The 15,506-nt window shown below is 35.6% G+C and overlaps 1 protein-coding gene across 1 annotated transcript in view; it reads right to left on the bottom strand.

Annotated features, from left to right (window-relative positions):
• LOC135135490 (protein cycle) overlaps nucleotides 1-15,506 on the bottom strand; it is a 101,350-nt gene that overhangs the window by 22,344 nt on the left and 63,500 nt on the right. Inside the window, exons 7-8 of the mRNA XM_064064553.1 lie at nucleotides 10,333-10,497; nucleotides 10,032-10,281 (exon numbers count right to left, since the gene is read on the bottom strand). Coding sequence (XP_063920623.1) covers nucleotides 10,032-10,281; nucleotides 10,333-10,497 — 415 coding nt within the window. The remainder of the gene's footprint in view (nucleotides 1-10,031; nucleotides 10,282-10,332; nucleotides 10,498-15,506) is intronic.

Here is a 15,506-nt window from a genome sequence, read left to right on the forward strand (position 1 = left end):
TTAACAACGATTAAATATACAGTATGTCCCCGGATTGAGTTCACAAGAGGGAAAAAAACTGTATTTTCTATTTTACAAAAAAATGACATAGGAATAACATGTTTTGCTTAATTCAAAACGAATAAATCTGCTATTAAAACTTCAATATTCCTAGTCTGTTCTCTTAAAATTAATTTTTCATATTTCTAAGTTCTTCGTTACTTTCGGTTTTTTTCGATTTTAAGCACACAGCAAAAAATGTTACTCCTATGTCATTTTTTTGTAAAATAGAAAATACAGTTTTTTTTTCCTATTGTGAACTCAATTCGGGGTCATACTGTATAAATATATACTTAATGAATGCCATTAACTCGCTACATTTTCATTTTTGTATCGTATGTCCAGCGTCCCGACAAACGCTTTTGAGCACGCCACTGGAATAATAGTTTCTCGGGGGAGCTATTTATGATCCTAGTCGAAAGTGCGGTATTAGGCGCTTTTTTAAACTATCTTCCCTCTTATTCTACCTCCATGATCTCAAGGTTTTGCTTCCAAAGCTAAATCGAAAAGAAGTACCTACCACTTAAAAATGACTTTTACAATTTTTTTTTTATATAAATATTCAATTAGCACAATTGAAATGTGAGAACGTATTGTTATTTCCTAGAGAAGAGATTGAATTTACATGGGCTACTCTCAACATTAGAAAAATTTTCGTCGAGCCTACTGAAATCAAGGAGTGACTGACACATTTGGGAAAATTAAGCAATATTATTAACTAAAGAGCTCCACAAGCTAAAACTATTTTATAAACCTAAAATATATGTGTAGAAAAAAAGGTTAACTGTAAACATATATTTATTTAAAGTTTAACTAAATAAATTAGATATATATTTTAACCATTCCCGCCAGCTAAAATTTCCCTGTTCCGTTTACATTATTGAAGCAGGGTTGCCAGCTGTGGCTATTTATCGCAAAGCTGACGATTTTTTTGGTGGCACTGCGACCAAAATCTTTATTTGGCGAGTGGCGACATTTTATGGCTATTATTTTTTTAAGTGGCGCCAAACTGGCTACTTTTTTAAATATGTAGTTACAGTCGAGGCCTTTAATAATGACCGCCTCCCATGGCCATGTCCTAGCTATGCACTGAGAGAAACCTGAATTTTGATAAATGCAGATCTGTGTTTGCAGTTTTAAACCAACTTGCCTTTCTCAAACCGTTCGGGTACTGTCGGCAGTCCATTGCTAGGACCCGGAGGCGGCCATTATTAAGGGCCTCGACTGTATTCAAAGCTGCGGTATTTTTACAGCCTGCTGTACGTACATGCTTGAGAAATGGCGACTTTTAAATTTCCTTCACATTTAATTCGCGCTCTAAAAACCATGTGCTTTATTTGATTCGTCATCTATGTTTACGATATCATTGCGATCGTTTACTTAGATGGTTATTGGTTAGGTTAGGTCTTAGTTTTTTTAATTCCATAGAGTAGTTATGGTCTTTGCCATACTGAAACACCATCTGTTGATTTTGCTTAAAATTTGGCAATTGGTAACAGTTTTCGGTTGATTGACAACGGCTTTTAATTAGAAAATTGTCTGAACATCAATGTTGCCAAATTTACGATTAACAAGTGGTGTTTCAATAGAAATGGCAAAGACTTATAGATCAGCCCAATCGCCCAAGTGAAATGTCTCATAAGCAGTACGGAGAGTAGTGGGGACGCCTTGATCTGGTCCACAAGGTCGTAGCCAGTGCGTCGCTAGGAGTGTTTACAGCAAGTAAAAAAATTGGTCTAAAGAGTTTAGACAGTACTTCCCTCGCTGTCGGAAACTTGACGACTGCATGCCTATTGTGTTTTTTTTCTCATTACATTTTTGTAGTGGGAATTTAAAAAAAAATTGCGATGACGTCATCAACATTTTTGCAAGGACACGTATATTAGTTGGGATAGATGTAGTGTAATACTAAGAATAAAATTATTATATTCCCAAATTTTCGGGAAAATGAATTGGGTCGTTTTGAATATTGATATGTAATAATCAATAAGATAACGAACCAATTTACTCACGTATACGTATCAGAGGCAACTGAAAATCGTGTATGTATAAACATTCTTAATTTAAGATGACAGGCGTAACAGCATACGTGAGAGTCAAACAGAGAAACTGTAAACAAAACAACCATCGGTTTTATTGCTTCGACTTCCGCTTATTATATAAAACATTGGATTTTATTTTAATTTTTGACGGTGGAATTCACAATTGGTTGATTTAAAACATGTCTATACCACATTCGCGGAACCTAGTCAGCTATGTTTCAACCGAGTTTTAACTTTAAAAAATTTTGTGTACCAAATTGGGTTGGTCCAATGTAATACTAATAATAAGTGTTGCCTTTAATTTGTTCAATAAAATAAATTGACTTCATTAATTTTTTTGAGCCACCCTTTCAGAAAATCTAAAAAATATGAATGGAATGATAAATCACAAATACAAACTCATCATATTTTCTGCATTTTAGATAGGATTTATTTAGCAAAATTTAAGGGTGACGTCACCAATTTTTTTAGGAGGGATGAACAAATACATTTTGAACAAAAGTTTACCATGCTTATAATAACTTTAAAATATCTCCAAGATTTCAAAGCATTCGGTTTTGTAATTCCTGATTAAATCGATCAAATAAATTCACGCATTCATTAATTTTTTTGAGTCAGCCTGTATATGCAAATCCAAAAATATGAATGGAATGATAAACCACAAGTACAGACTCATCATATTTTGTACATTTTAGATAGGATTTATTCAGCAAACTTTTGGGGTGACGTCATCAATTTTTTAGGGGGGATGAGCAAATACATTTTGATACAAAATTTACCATGCTTATAATAACTTTAAAACATCTCCAAGATTTCAAAGCATTCGGTTCTGTAAATCCTGATTAAATCAATAAAATCAATTGACGCATTCAATAATTTTTTTCAGTCACCCTATATATGCAAATCGAAAAAATATGAACGGAATGATAAATCACAAGTACAGACTCATCATATTTTTCACATTTTAGATAGGATTTATTCACCAAATTTTAGGGTGACGTCATCGATTTTTTTAGTGGGGAAGAGCAAATACATTTTGATAAAAAAATTACCATGCTTATGGTAACTTTAAAACATCTCCAAGATTTCAAAGCATTCGATTATGTAATTCCTGATTAAATCAATAACATAAATTGACGCATTCATTATTTTATTTCAGTCACCCTGTATATGCAAATCGAAAAAATTTGAATGGAATGATAAATCACAAGAAGAGACTCACCATATTTTGTACATTTTAGATAGGATTTATTCGGCAAAATTTTGTGGTGACGTCATAAATTTTTTAGGAGGGACGACCAAATACATTTTGATAAAAAATTTACTATGCTTATGATAACTTTAAAACATCTTCAAGATTTCGAAGCATTCGGTTTTGTAGTTAATGAGTAAATCAGTAAAATAAATTTTGCGCATTCATTAATTTTTTTGAGTCATCCTGTATATGCAAATCCAAAAAATATGAATGGAGTGATATATCACAAGCACAGACGCATCATATTTTGTACATTTTAGATAGGATTTATTTGGCAAACTTTTGAGCTGACGTCATCAAGTTTTTGGAGGGGATAACCAAATATATTTTGACTAAAGATTTATGATGCTCTTTAGAGCCTTAAAACATCTGCAACATTTCAAAACATTCGGGTTAGCAGATTCAAAATTAAATTGCAAAATGTTGTTTTATAATTTTGATTTTTTTTCCAAAAATCTGGACGTTTCGGGTAAAAACTGAATTCGGAGTCGTAAACTACATGTGTAGGACTATGTTATTTTATACAATTTAAGACATATTTACTATGTACAATTTTGAAGTGACGTCATCGCATTAGTGGTGGGGATGATTAGACAAATTTTGGTTAGCGTTTTACCATCTACATGATATTTCTAATATAAGTACGGAGATTATCTGTCTAATAAAAATCCGGGACTGCAGACGGACAGACGGACGGACAGACGGACGGACAGACGGACGGACAGACGGACGGACAGACGGACGGACAGACGGACGGACAGACGGACGGACAGACGGACGGACAGACGGACGGACAGACGGACGGACAGACGGACGGACAGACGGACGGACAGACGGACAGACAGACGGAAATGGGAGACCCATTTCTTCGTCTTCTAGGGGTCATGAAAGATCGAGAAAACGTAAAAGTAGAGAGTCGGCCGACGGACTCGATTACAATACTTCCTTTGCTTACGCTCGGGAAATAAAACTACTTCTATTATACTATATTACTTCAAATAATAATACTTGATGCCCTTTTTAATTTTTCGACCACAGGACCACAGATTTGTGATCTTGAAATGTTATATTATGTTGAAATAGTCCAAAAGAAAAATATATTTGTAATCCAACTATCGCCGCGACAGCACTGGTTCTAGCGTATGAGATACAATTCCGCGCGTTACTCATAACCCATAACCCATAAGTCATAATTGATAAGAGACACGGCGAAACGCGCAAAACTTCGTAGTTCGTAGTTATAAAAAAGACTGGGAGAGAGAGCCGTGGGCTAAAGGTAGGATTAGATTAAATTTAGAAGTATTCAATACACAAGATGGTTTAATTGTAGGGTGGTTAGTTGACGCCATTGAAGATAAGAACGTATTTCAACATGCTTATTGCAAGGTATGTCGTAAAAATCTCAGGGCCCATAAAAGGATCTCGCGACGCATTTAACAAGAGAGTCGCATAAAGAGGAAATGAATTTTATATATCCAACAAAAGAACCCAGCCTTGAACATAACGTTAGAAAAATCAACAATGAAGAAAATAGAAAATAATTTGTTATATGGCTATACATATATGTATGGCTACTAACAAATCGTTGTATTCGTCAATAAAGACAATTGACCATTTAAGCACGATTATCAACAAAATTACTAAGTCAAATAATGTCAGAATTCATCGTACAAAATGTTCTTTGCTTCTGAAGAATGTAGTGGCACCTTCCATGTTGCAGGAATTATTGGAAAAAATTGGAGATCAACCATATTCATTAATCGTTGACGAAAGTACAGATGTTTCGATAACAAAATATTTATGTGTGTGCATTAGATTTTACAGCAGAAAGGTAAACAATGTGATTGTAAAGTTTCTGGGGTTAGTAGAAGTAGAAAAAGCCACAGCTGAGGCTTTATACAGCATTTTTATTTCAATTGCCCTTGAATTTGGAAAAATTAGTGCTCATTCAAAATGGGCATAAAGCATAAGGATATCATAAGCATTAATGCATCAGAATTTATGTGTATTGCTCTATGCTTGTATTCGTTCACAATGAGCATAATGCTTAGGACATCCTTATGCTTTATGCCCATTGTGAATAAGCATTTAATCGGCTTAGGTACAGATGGCGGGTCAAACCTGTTGTATACAGGGTTTCTATAAATGATTATAGGGTCGCAGTAGGTTACGTAAACGTGCCGCCTCTCAGATTTAACTGTACGGAGATCAGCTGTACTAAGTGTCCAAGGACGCATGACAAAGACCACACGCATCTGTATAATTGGTTGCCTAAACGCTTCATATCTTTCAAGGTATTTAGAAGTTTACAAGGTATGCTAAAAGTATAGGGAATTGGTGTATAGGCCCCTTAAGGAGGGGGGGGGGGGGACGGATGAGGTAGTGACATCTGTGACGTCAGTGGAGAAATCAGATACTCTCGTCTGTTACCGGGACTGAACGGCACCCCGAATCGAATCGTCTCACGCTTTGATCTAATAAAGGAGTGGATGGAACCTTGTATACGTTTCCATACGCGAACGAGTGTAATCAACATAAGAAAGAAATAGCTAGAGCAGTTATGCATCAGTGGGGAAAGGACGGCTGACCACGTATCACGTGCTGGGTGGCAAGAAACGCTTCATTTAAACGGGAATTAATACGTTTTCTTACGAATTTGTTCAAACAATCAATTATAACAAACGTCTGTTAATGAAAACTATATTTTTACAGTTTACATTAAAATTATGTGTAATGTGAAACAACAAAAAACATGTTAAGTGGTGGAAATAATCTGGGAGAGTAGAGTAAAATGGTCAGAATATCATACTGTTATTAGTCTGTTCACTAAAATGAAACTCATCTGAAGTGGATTTTTTAACATAGAAAAGCGCTTTCATTCAAAACGTTTTTAATAAAAAATAACCACAAATAAAAAACTATGCTTTATTTGTCGTTATTGTGGTTATGTGGTTTATTGTAATTATACAGGGTTATTCAGCTAAGATGACCCATTTATGTTTTTAAAATAGGCAACCCAAAATACCGATTCCACCTGAATCTGGATTACAAAAAATGTTTCAAAATTAAATTGTATCCGAGTTTCCTAAATGTATCGAAACGTCAGTGTCAGAAAAATGTCTATGCATGGCCTAAGCATTCTTACAATAATAACGACAAAACCGACCAAACTTTGTGGTTGGTTTGTAGGTCGAAGTGCATGCTCCAGGTGCGTCAGTGTCAGAAAAATGCCTATACATTCTTACGATAATAACGAGAAAACCAACCAATCTTTGTGGTTGGTTTGTGGGACCAAGTGCATGCTCCAGGTGCAGATGGTTAGAGCGGTTAGGATGAAATTTATTTATTTGTCTAGCAATAGCAATTTGTCCCATGAGGATTCTCATTAACTTGTGCAAGAAGTTATACTTCAGTTTCCAAGCTAGTCGCAGTCTGGTTCCGTTTCCTCTTGTTAGCAGGCCACTTTCTTATGCAACGAATTTTCTAGCCTCTTGAAAATTTTGGGCGTTGGGGCCACACGGTCAGGGTATCTTCGGGCATACAATTGTGCTGTACGACTATCCTTTTTGTGTCATTCTCCATAACGTGTCCATAACTAAGGATCATGTCGGTTTTCTCGTTACTGAATGCATAGGCGTTTTTCTGACACTGACTTTGACTGTTGTTTCTATACATTTAGCAAACTTTGATACAATTTAATTTTGAAACATTTTTTGTAATCCAGATTCAGGTGGAATCTGTATTTTGGGTTGCCTATTTTAAAAACAGAAATGGGTCATCTTAGGTGAATAACCCTGTATATAATAATTTAAAAGCCAAAAATGATCAATCGTACATGCTAGTACTCTTGTTAACTCTTCTGTATAGGTTAATTTTTGTTTTTTGGTAGTGTATCTTTGTTTATTTTTTTTTCAAACAGTGACAAAAGAAATATTGCAAATGTAAAGAACTAATCGAACAGTATTTCGACAGGACTTCCCTCGCTCCTGCAATACAATCCACCAAATCCTGCTTCTCTAAAAATTATCAAATTTAATATTATTGCGATAAATAATCTTTATAAATTAAAACGAATAAATTAAATATATGTAATAAAAACCGGCTATCCTTAAATACGTATTTCCTATTATTCCAATATTTCATAGCGGAAGAGTACACCAAGCAAAAATAATGGCTGTATTTCCGAATACAAAACAGTACCGGTCAACGGTTTGTATTTGATATTTGACATCTGATGCAGAGACGTGAGGCGATTCGATTCGGAGTGCCGTCCAGTCTCGATAACAGACGAGAGTAATCAATTCCTCCACTGACGTCAGAGATGTCACTACATCGTCCCCTCCCCTTAAGGGGCCAATACACCAATACCCTATACCCTTAGCATACCTTGTAAACCTCTAAATACTTTGATATCTTTTTAAAAAATAAAACTAATTCATTACAATAAAAAGAAACAAATTTACTGCGGTTAAACATCACAGTAAATGTTGAAAATGTTCATTATTTTGTTCAAGGCACATGTTCACTTTCTTTTTAATTTCAAAAATGTTCTGTAACATCCTTGCGTCAATATTTTGGACCCGTTGTTCAATTGTTCAATTCTGCTCAAGTCGTCTCAAATCATGAACAACTTCCTCAGATACCTAAAAGGTCTTCCACGAGATTACTTTTTGTTGACAGTGCCAGTTCGAACAAATCTGTTGATTACATCTTTAATGTGACGATGTTTCCTGAATTATTAAATCACGGCATTTGGCCAGATATTCTTGCTTCAAGCGGTTATAGAATACAAGAACTCTTCGTTTACGAATCCCTTTGCGATAACAAGACATAACGATGAAAGTGTCTTGTTCAACATAATAAACCATTTTCACAGTCTTCGCTTCTCAGCAGCACAAAAATAAAATTTTCGTATGCAACGAAAAGTTTTGAAAACGACTTTTTTCTTTTGAGCATGGATCCGAGAATTACTGTAACTGGCACTCGAAAAACGTTAAAACTATAAAAACGACTACTTGAAATGACAGGTTACAAATTACATTAGACATTAATGTGACAAGTGAGAACTGTCATAATGAGGCATAATTTTAGCGAAGCGGTATTTTTGAAATTCATGGCCAACTACGCCCTTAGAATCATTTATAAAAGCCATATACAGGGTTAGTCACGAGAGAATTACTTCTGAAAATTAATTTTACGCAACCCAAAATACGAATACCATGTACCATTTGATACTAACTGAATTTAAAATGAAATGCTTAATCCATGATTGCTTTGAGTTTGACAATCTCATTTTGACAATTGTGGAAAAGGAGGTTACGCGAGTGTCCATGGTGGTACCGCAGCCAGTCGGAAATCTCCTCCGGTGCCGCTAATAAATTTGTCAGTGTGCCTCTTGATCTTTTGCAACCGATTAATCACGAGAAAATTATTTCTAAAAATTTCTTTTACGGTATTTTATTCAAAGGTTACAACACAAACTCAAACAAGTAAGTAAATAATTTAACTACTAATCTGTTGAAAATGTTGGACATTTTGGGGGGATGCTACGGGTTTTTTGTAAATGGATGGCCGAAGAAGTCCTGAGGTTGCAGATTTGCACTTCGAAGAGGCTCTAGGTGACGCAGAGATGGTGAATTAACACTTGCACATTAGCGGCGAACAACATTGGTAGAGCACTTACGGCTTCAGTATAGCCCAGATTGATCTGACTGTATGTCGTCGATCCAATGGGGCTCTAGAGGCGAGTCAACGATGAAAAAATTTTTTTTAAATTAATTAACGTCAAAGTGACACTGCCAAAGTCAAAGCAATCATGGATTAGGCATTTCATTTTAAATTTAGATAATATCAAGTGGTACAGGGTATTAGTATTTTGGGTTGCGTAAAAATAATTTTCAGAAGTAATTCTCTCGTGACTAACCCTGTACATAGATTAATTAAAAAAAGACAGTCCAAAAATTCAATTGAGCAGATGTAAATGCCATTCAATAGATAACGCTTTCTCGAAAGCTGCTGAGCTTTTGCCATCACATCTTGACTACTTGTGTAAAGAGATATATAATTGGTGCAGTCATTCTTCATTAAGAAGACTTGAATGTAAAAAGCTGACCTACTCAATAACAACAAAACGTTCCATAAAATACTGCACAAAAGTGCAGTTATGAGATACCAGATGGCTTTGTCGCTACATGGTTGTGGCTAGAATTATTGGACATTTACTTGAATTAAAAACATATTTTAATTTTATAATTACCAAAGGCAAATATTATGCAGCTAAAATGATTAATGAAATGTTACAGGACAACATAAATTATTTAATTTTATTGGCTCTTAAACCAATCTTATATGAAATTAATAAAGTGAATTTAATTTTCCAAAAACTAAACATATTCTGACGTTTTAACTATTAATAACAGTAAATAGTAAAAACCGTTCAATTTCTTGGTTGGAGGCGCGTTTAGGTGTTTTTGAATCTGAGTTTTAAAAGTTGTAAAAGATTCGTGATCGAGCGTTCGTAGTTGAAGTGAATATCACTAATCCATGAATGATTGTGAAGCTTTGATAAAAACTATATCACACTTACTCGCGGATCTATAAAATTATAATTTCTTTTAGTTTTTCAAAACAAATCACGCTGTTACCGTTTCTGAAGTGTATACTTCTTTAAGTTAGGGAACCAAAAAACAACTTACCTTTGATCTACAAATAGAAATTTTCCATCTAAAGTGTGTCTAGATATAAACTGGATCGGCTGAACTTGGGGCTTACTTTGCGTAACTATCGAAACAACAGATATATCGGGTAAAATTCTCCCAACTGCAACCAAACATGACAGATTGCAGGATTCACTTTCTCCGTCATTTTCTTGGTCTTCTAAACCTATTTTTGCTGGAGTCCAAGACTTTAAATATCCAGTGCAATGTATTAAATTATATTTTTTGTCTAAAATATTACATTTTATAGTTAGCAGGCATAGCAGCAAATGTCAGGAACCTAAATTCTGTTGCTTTTTTCTTTTATGACAACCCGTTGTTGTATCGGCTTCTTCTTTAACTTGGGAAGATACTTTACACTTCATTCGACAAAAAAAAGAACGTCTTGCTCCTGGACACAATCTGGATCCACCCTGTGGCACATCGGCTTTGACAGGCAACATTGCTGAAAATAATGAAAATTGCTCTTCAACATTAAAAGTCAGAGGTGTTTGAAAAATGGTGTAAGACACGTAACCCACATTCAAGCTTAGCACGAAAGCCCAATGTAAAAGCAAAAGAGCAAAAGACATATATGTAGGTACAGAGTAGAATGCGTCGGTCTCTAGGGCGTGTGAAGATCTGCAGTTAAGTTCCATGGGCTACAAAATATTTAAACATGAAGTTACAATTTAGTAAAGATTATTTACGTAAAGCCTGAGTCAAATGATGGAACAGTATAATGTAAGTTCTCAAGCTTGAATAAAATATCAAAATAGTTATTTGTATCATATAAAGCCAGAAACTAATCTTTTGCGAATACAAGTAAATTTGTCGGGCCGAGCCGATAGACCTGCAAGTAGAGAGTATCCGCGATGCACAAGCTGTTTTGTGTTGATTTTCATATATGTAAATCAAATTGTTATCGATTATATTGTTGTGGATTTTATATAATTATGGAAATGCAAGAGTACATTGTGGTGACCGAATTTAAATCAAAATTTTCGCGCTGAAATTAATTGACAGCGGCGCGAAATCACATTTGATTAATTTTAATTTGAAAAAAAAAAGAGTTCAATCACAAAAAGGAAATCCTTAAACATAGGCAACCAAATATGCATGGATGGTCTAATGCACGTAGCGCTTAGGGGTTAGTTTGCATGATCTTTGGGTTAGATGGCAGCACGTAGCGCTAGGGTAATTTCAGTTAGAGGGTTGGTAGAGAAACGGCATGGTAGGTCATTACGAATGTGGCTGTGTGTGTGTAACCACGTGGTAAAAACTAGGTTTAAATTAGTTGGTTTGGTAGTTATTAAAACGGGAGGAAGCCTTTGTTTAACGACGATCAAACGTATTTTTCATAATGATACAGTTGTCCCCAACCCGCGCGGTTAATTCTTGCGTCCTTTTAATCAGAAATGCGGACTTCCGGTTGAACGTGAACACGTGCTGTAAATTTGTTTCTTTGTTGGTAAATTCACCAATCAAGTTAGTTTTTCTTAATACTCCGCTAGAGCAAACACAATTTAACAATCAGGATTATTTAAGTAAACCATTTGCTAGAAGATTTCATGAAATTCACTTAGTCAGGAAAAACACCTTGTGTTTAATTACGAATAGGTCTCTGGATGCATATGCGTAAGTGTTACATTATAACACTTCTAAATTCTTTACACAAGATTGCTAATAGTTCATTTACGGCAGTTAAACAAGTTCATTATACTGCGGACTGGCGGGGGGGTTATGATATTTTCTCCCCTTAGGTGGTTATCATCGTTATCACGATTAATTCATCGGGGCATGTTTCACGATGCCAGATTGATTGATTAATCAAGGCATGCCCCCAACGCTACAGAAAATTTACGTTACCGAGACGCTTTTTCCTCGCAACGATTTTGGAATTTACATCACCGAGACGCTTTTTCCTCGCAACGATTTTGGAATTTACATACCCGAGACGCTTTTTCCTCGGAGCGATAATTGGATATTTTTGTGTTTGTTTATTATGTGTTTTGTTGGGGTAACCAGTTCGTAGTATTTTAAACTCTCAAAGTAAATTATTTTTGAAGTAACCAATCATTTAGTTCATGATATAATTTGGCATAATGTAAACTCTTTGTTTGAACAGTTGATAAAGTGTGGCAAATATTAATCTCCTGTAAATTTTGGTAACTCTGCAATCTTCCACCTCATACTATATTTCTTTAATCTCACAATTTTAACCTCAATAATTTTATTTGTTGTATAAATTTAATTGAACGTAAATTTCATGTTCTACAGTTTTAACCTCACATGATATTTCTATTTGTACAAGTTTATTTCACATCAGTTCTTTGTTGCATAAATCCTTGCTAAGTTTTGTTTTGTAAATACTTTGTTGATGAATGTTTCTATCGTATACATTATTTGATGTCCAACTTTAATCTCACATAAGAATTATTTGTTGTTTAAAATTTCACAAGGTTGTATGGCGTATATAAATGTTGTTTATTGCCCTTTGAAACTTTAACACTTGTTCAGTTGTTGTTAATATCGGAGTTATAAGAGATTGAATATTTTAAAATGGAATTGAGGTTAAATAACATAGAAAACGTGGCAGAAGCGAGGTTCGGTTCCTAGTCGAGCTGGCGAGATTTATCGTGCCACCTGTACAAGTCCACAGGTTTGGATAGATTCAGGGGCGGCCGCCGACGTTGTAAATTTCTCAGCTTCTGTACATAGCTTAGATCTCTTGCGGGTTGGACGACCGTAATGGCCTAGTTCCGCAGGGCACAGTTCGTCATGGGATATGCGTGTGGGGTAGGCTTTGCGATAGATAGAATCACCGTCGTGGGGGGAGAACAGTTCCAGACCGGTAGCCCAGACTCCGCTTATGCTACAACGCTCCAGGGGTACTTTTCTTGTGCTCCTGTTAACTGCCGTAACTTAAAAAGGAAAAAGAGATCGGCCGCCACACGCCTGTAATAACTTGTGTATTTGCATCCAGTTACTTGATTCAGCTTTTGCTTTGTTTTATTAAATTTGTGATATTCAAATACTTGTATATTTGTATTATTAATATTCCAAACAGATGTATAGAATTTTCCGTTTGTTCGTTTTTCATAGGTGTATGTCTGTCAATTCGCGAGTGTTTTTCTTTCACATATCTTAAGGTGTTTGAAATGTAATATGTCGTCCGGGAATAAAACCAAAGGGGGTTTTTGCGCTGAGGGGTAAATCTTCGAAGCGTCTTTCCCCCTGTGAGGGGTGCCGTACTCCCCCTCCAAAACAATTTTTGTCTATTATTTCTTGCGCTCTCGACAGTGTATGCACTTGTATGAAAGAACGTCTTCCCGCCATTTTTCAAAAACAAAAAAAAAAACACACAACGTAGGTTCTCATTTGTTAGACGATCACAGCCAAGGCCAAACTTTGAATTTTTGAATTTTTCGCGGGCCTTTCAAACTGTTTCAAGGTCAATTTTTAAGGCGGGAAGTTCGGGTTATCACAACATATATAACGAACCCTCCATTGTCGAAAATTAGTAGGACCAGCCCGCAAGTTTAAAATTCGATTGGTGTTGAATATTTTTTCCTCGCCCTTGCAAGATTTTCTTACAATGCATACATTATTAACTTTATTTATTCGTAAAAAAGGTGTACGAGTATGTACTATTACGAAATAAACCCAAACGCCGCCCCGATACGACGCCTATGGGTTTTCTAGTATGTGTTAAAGAAGAGCCTGGAAGCGGAAGTCGCGAATGGGTGCTCCAGACAAGTCTAGAAGCGGTGAAAGAGGCGTTTCGAGAAGAATCGTGTGATTGTTTAAATGGGAACGACCGTCGAGAGCAGGGAAGTCGAGTCTAGCGAATGTTGAAAGAAGCCAGTCAAGTTGTGCCGGAATTATTTTGTACATAGTCGCTTTGTAATTAATCGTGTAAATTTGACTTACTAAGAAATAAATTGTCGAGTTTTATCCACACTGATTTTAATCAGCACTCATCGTAACACTGGTGTCGGATGTGAGATTCAAGATTAATCATTGGTTTTACGAAGGTCTACGGGCAAATTGCGCAAGAATTCGAAAGAATTTATGCCTGTCGAAACGAGAACTCAAACGTCCTCGCACAGATGGACGCAAGAAACAAGGAAATGAACGCAAAAATGAAAAAAAACGGACGAGAAGTTGGACACAAACAATAAAGAAATGGACGAAAAGATGGACGCAAGAGGCGAACAAATGAAAGCAAAAATGGAACAAATGGACGCGAAAATGGACGTAAGAAATAAAGAAATGGACGAGCAAATGGATGTAAGATGTAAGAAACAAAGAAATGGACGAGAAAATGGACGCAAGGAACAAAGAAATAGATGAATAAATGGACACAAGAATGGAAAGAATAGGCGCAAGAATGGAAGAAATGAATCTAAAAATGGATGCAAGAGATGAAAAAATGAATGCAACTATAGAAACGAAAAATTGGATGCAAGAATGGAAAAGGTGGATGAAAAAATAGATAAGCAGATCAGCCTAACTGAAAAATTCCAAAAGGAAGTAGAAACAAACAAAAATGAAATAACAGGAATTAAAGAAGAAATGAAGGACATGGAAACAAATTTGAAGGTTATGCAAAATGCATGATCTTTTCCTCCATTTTCGCAGCTTGAGCTCTCGTCTCGACAGACATAAATTCTTCAGAATTTTTGTCCAATCTGCCCGAAAGTCGTCTTAAAACCAGTTATTAATCTCAAATTTCACTTCCGACACTAGTGGAGTTAAACTTAACAATTTATTTCTTAATAGCTCGAATTTACACGACTGATTATGTACAACTTGATTGAGTTCATTCACTGGGCTCGACTGAATAATCGTTCCCGACGGTCGCGTCGATTTAAATCAAAATAAACAATACTTGTGCACAGTATACTTAGACTACTAGACATTTCATAATTTTAACAAGTGTTACCGATGGAGTAGCACTACTTCCTGGTTAATCCGCCCTCTACGAAGTCGGGTCTCTTGCAAACTAGAGCCTTAGTAGAGGCCAGGTAAGAACTGAAGTAGGTAGGAAGTGTCAATGAGAGCAGCGGTCTTTCAATAGTTCGTAACTGAAGAGATTTAGTAGTTTCCTAGAACAGTCTGCCTCTTCATTGAAAATTTGAGTTTGTTAACGTAATTTGATAGGTAGAATTTTAAACCGGATCGCCGTTTTTACTAAGAAATGTACAATACGCCATATTTCCTTCTCGCTGCAAGACAGAAAAAATAAAAGAAGAGTTTGTAAAATTGTTCCATTTTTCCACTGTTTGTTTTCTTTAAGATAGTTCTTGTGTCGAAGTGAAACACCAAAAAGCCGGAAGTCCGGATATCAAAGACTGAATTTTAAAACACATAAAATCGACTTGTTTTTCGAAAAGCTTATTTACTTAAATATTGTCCTGCAACGTCCTGCGACGTGGAATGGAATTTCTCAATGTACAAAAGTGTGTTAGA

The sequence above is a fragment of the Zophobas morio genome, unplaced genomic scaffold (assembly GCF_036711695.1).
Source record: "Zophobas morio isolate AGI-343-1 ecotype UQ-CSIRO unplaced genomic scaffold, CSIRO_AGI_Zmor_V1 ptg000024l, whole genome shotgun sequence".
NCBI lineage: Eukaryota > Metazoa > Arthropoda > Insecta > Coleoptera > Tenebrionidae > Zophobas > Zophobas morio.